At 34.6% G+C, this 4246-nt stretch overlaps 1 protein-coding gene across 1 annotated transcript; it reads right to left on the bottom strand.

Annotated features, from left to right (window-relative positions):
• Positions 1–3354: 3354 nt before the first annotated feature.
• Positions 3355–3987, bottom strand: LOC103439247 (late embryogenesis abundant protein At1g64065-like). Its single transcript, XM_008377788.1, has one exon. It carries the CDS (start codon positions 3985–3987, stop codon positions 3355–3357), a length of 633 nt encoding a protein of 210 aa, XP_008376010.1.
• Between the last annotated feature and the right edge of the window lie 259 nt (positions 3988–4246).

The following is a 4246-nucleotide window of genomic DNA, read 5'->3' on the forward strand; positions in this document are numbered from 1 at the left end:
TGACCAAAGCTTTAAGAGCTTTGTATTAACAGAGTCCTAAGGGATTCCTTGGATTATTTTGCTTGAGATGAGCTGTATTTTGGAAATTCTATGAATATAATTGACATGGATTCTTGAATTTATGAGTGTTCAATTAGGTTCTACTGAATTAACTGTTTTTGAGAATTTGTCTTTGTCTTTATTTTTTTGAGATTTGATGGTGTTTTTCTTTAGCCTGAATACCTTCGATGGTTCCTAGATTATATCTCCAACATTCCTTAGAAGAAGATGGTTGCTACTGTGTTGCATTCTACGTCCTTGGGCTGAAACCATAGGTTACTGTGCATCCTCGCTGCTCAATGTGCTCATCAAAATATAAAAAAATGAATATTTTCAGTCAATTTAATTATCATTACGTTATATTATTTTTGTTTGTTGATTAATGTTTGCAGATATATGGAACGTTTGCAAATTCACTTCATCACACATACATTAAATGATTGCTAAGAACTCTTCCTCTGCTGCCATTATTGGGCCTTCTAGGACATTGTCTTCGGCGATGTATGTCGAGTCCAAGAGGGTGTGGGTGTGGACGGAGATTAAATAGGTTATGATGGCCACCATGAAAGAGGTTGGAAGACCTTGGTCTTAGGTTCTAAAAGCCATGAGCTTGCTGATGAGTGGTCCCGTAAGCTCATTAAAACTATTTAAGTTTTGGGTTTTGCTGTACAGCAGCACACTTTTTCCAGAAAATGAGTTTCAGCTCAATAATCTTACTCAACCATTAAATATATACTTATTCAAACTTTACTCTCATGTTACAAATGTTTTTACAGGGCATGTCTCAGCAACCATCAATACAGAATGCAACACCAAAAGATTTACAGGGATATAAATGGAGATTTTGCCATATAACTCAAGGTATTCTTAAATTTAGTCACTTTTAATCATCTATCTGTGAAACCAACTTTACTCTCATTGTTGATATTTGTTATACAACCACAAATCAAATATATACATCCCGTTATTATGAAACTAATGTTTTTTAGAAATATTAGTTTCTGTCATCATGTCAGCCCCCAAAAATGGAATTCCAATGGTAACCAACATATGTAATAGTATTTATATTTGTCGAAACCTATAAATAATATTCTGGACATTTTATTGATCTTACGATCCTTGCTGCAAAGTGTTTACAATTGTACTCTATTTTATGGATCTTACGATCCTAATCAATTTCTGTTTCTGCAGGTGAAGCTGAGTCTGGGTTGGAACGGCTTCATCAATGTGCAGATAAAGAGCTACAAGTTTACCTCAATGATAAGGAATTTCAATGAGTTTAGCACAAAACTTGCTCGATTGACCAGGTTATGTTCTACTAAAGATATTACACTACTTTTCTGATTGGATAAGTTGACTCGGGTCACAATGATATAGCTTTTCAGTTTATTAATACTAACATATTAGTTTTGCTAAGTGGGAATGCCATAATATAAATTTTATAGAAATGATGAATGGGCCAATTTGAAATACCAAATTTCAGCTGATGAAAGAACTCTTATATGACTGCCACTGCATATACTCATCTTTTATTTTATTGGGTTTTATTTATATATCATTTTTTTGGGTAAAATGCAATGTTGGTTTCGCAAAGAACTAACCTTTATCTTATCTACCGCTCTATACGCATGTAGTTTTCTCTTTTTTGGTACTCGAGTATTTGGTTGATTTATTTAACAATCTTTTGGAATATAGAGATTTTTTGCACCAATGTCTTATTCCTGGATTTCCTGATGATTTAGCATTGAGATGTTAGGCAAAGGTGTCTCATGGGAATCACAGATTGCTCAAAACTATCTCAAAGAAGTGGAGAGATTTGTTACTAGCTCAGACTATGCCAACTATGAAGCTATAGAAAAATGGTGCGGAAATTGGTATAATCCAATAGCTAATAAGTGTGCTCCTATGTTCGACACTTAAAATATGTCTAGAACTGATGTTACCATTACCACTTTCATTTTTATAGAAGGAAAGGTTTTTCATTTTCTACTTCATATATATTAGTTAATTCTTGCTAAGATTTGTCCAAACTGTTTTTGTTATGTCAAAGTTGAAACCTTTTTTTTATGGTTGTGAATAGATTTCACATGTATGTAAATTGTATATGTACACGGTATAACTTTCTACATATTTTATACGATTTTAAAACCCGCAGCATCGTCCGGGCACTTTTGCTAGTATTATCTATAATTAATCGTTTGACCAAAAAACAGAAAGTCATTTACTGTCTTCTTACTAAACAATGGCAATATTATGGTAGGCAGCCTGAAACTGTCTTTAACTCATCCTTAAATGCAGCATCTAATAAAATAATTGATAGCTAACACGTGAGGAGCCCTGTGCGGAGATTATAAGAGCAACTTCAGCGTATCAAGGCCTAGGTCAACTTCGTATTGAATAGCCTTTAGTGAACAATAATTGTCTTTAATGAATAGTAGTTGCCTATTTCATCTCCATTCCTAAACTGAATAGTCATGATAATATGCAATAAAATATTACTATTTTATATTCTATAAAATAATAAAAAATAATTTTATTTCAAATTTTGAATATGACTTTTAAATGGTCTTGTTGTACCATGTTTCATTAAATAAGAAATTACAACCCAAAGTATCTGAGAAAATATAAAATTGTGGTGTAAGGTGGAAGATAATGATAAGATATTTATAGAAAAATTAATATATTTTTTTAATTTTTAAACAATTTTCAAAATTTTTTATCAATTGTTTACATCTTTTTTATTTTTTATTAATTTTTTACATTTTTTTATTAATTTATAATGACGTCATACTGACGTCAGCCACGCATCATTTGGCCTCAGGCTCTTAGGCCACCAACTCCAGCTGGGCCTCTCACTTTGGCCCCTCCCTCAGCCCACACGCCCGCATGGGCTGGAGCAAGCAGCTCAGGATATTGGGTAGGAAAAATCAAAGGTCAATCGGGCTATTGGTTATGGTGGAGTTGCTCTAGATATGACCCTCACTAACAGTCTTCTAATTATGTAAGGATAATGATAGGGATACTAAATTATCAATCAAGCAAATATAAAGATATCTTAGATTTCTTTATCACGGTAACCAAGTTTACTTTTCTTAGAGACCTTATTTTGATTTTATAAATTCGTCCAAGCGCAGAAGATAAAATATTCGAATATTGTGAATTTAAATATAACCCTAAAACCTTTAACTTTAACTAAACTTAATAGAAACAAAGGGAGAGATAACAATACATATACCATTATAATAATAAATCAAGAACTAGTCCAAATCTAAATGCTCTAGCAAACGATGCAGCCAAGATGCACAGCTGCTCTGATCACTTGCACTGCAAACTTCTGAGCGTCTTGGATGACAGTTCAAATGCAATGGTGCAGTCCATGTTGGAAGACTTCTTCTTTTTCATTATAAGCATCAATTCAACCTTTCCCGTCAACTTAGCTGCGCTGTTGAGAGTCAACACCCCGCTGCTCAATTCACTGCCAAGATTCGAACTGCTTAATGAACTCGAGCTCAAGCTGACCTCTACATTCACTTTTTTGGTGGAAAGCATTCCAGCCTTGCTCTTTGGAATATCAACTTGCCCGACAGTCGCTCCTTGGTACAAAAACGTGACATTGCTAGCATCAAACTTGTAACGACCCCAGTTTGGGTTCTTGATCCTTATTTGGGTTGTGAATTTTGTGTCAAATGAAGGCGTTGCTGGGACAGAGTTGAGGTCTTGAATGTTGATATTGCCTAGCCTAACCTTCGGAGTCTTAACTTTCATGACGGTGAGACTAATCACAGTTATGACAATGATCTGAAACACAATGAAAATACCAATATAAACGGCCAATTTGATTCTCTTCTTGCGTTTCAGCTCATCAGCGGATTGCAAAGACTCAGTATCACTTCTTGTGTAACCATTTGCTGGTGCTAAGGGATCAGCCTGTCGAGTGCTCTCAGCCATCGTTCTTAGAATTCTTCGGATCTTTTGATGAGTGAAAGGAAAAATTCTCTATTTCTTGGATATGAAACTTTGAGTTAGAGGAAGTTGTTTGTGAAAGTGAAGGACGAGTAGTATGTTATATATAGTTTTTGGAGTTTGTACAATTTCAATAAGTTAAGTGGCGGAATGAACTTCCAGGAACATGTGAGTTTCAGGCAAAGAATTTTATTTCAGACACGGACACCAGACGCGTCCAAAGACACAGGCGGGGATTAATTAT

Source organism: Malus domestica, chromosome 06 (genome assembly GCF_042453785.1).
Source record: "Malus domestica chromosome 06, GDT2T_hap1".
Lineage (NCBI taxonomy): Eukaryota > Viridiplantae > Streptophyta > Magnoliopsida > Rosales > Rosaceae > Malus > Malus domestica.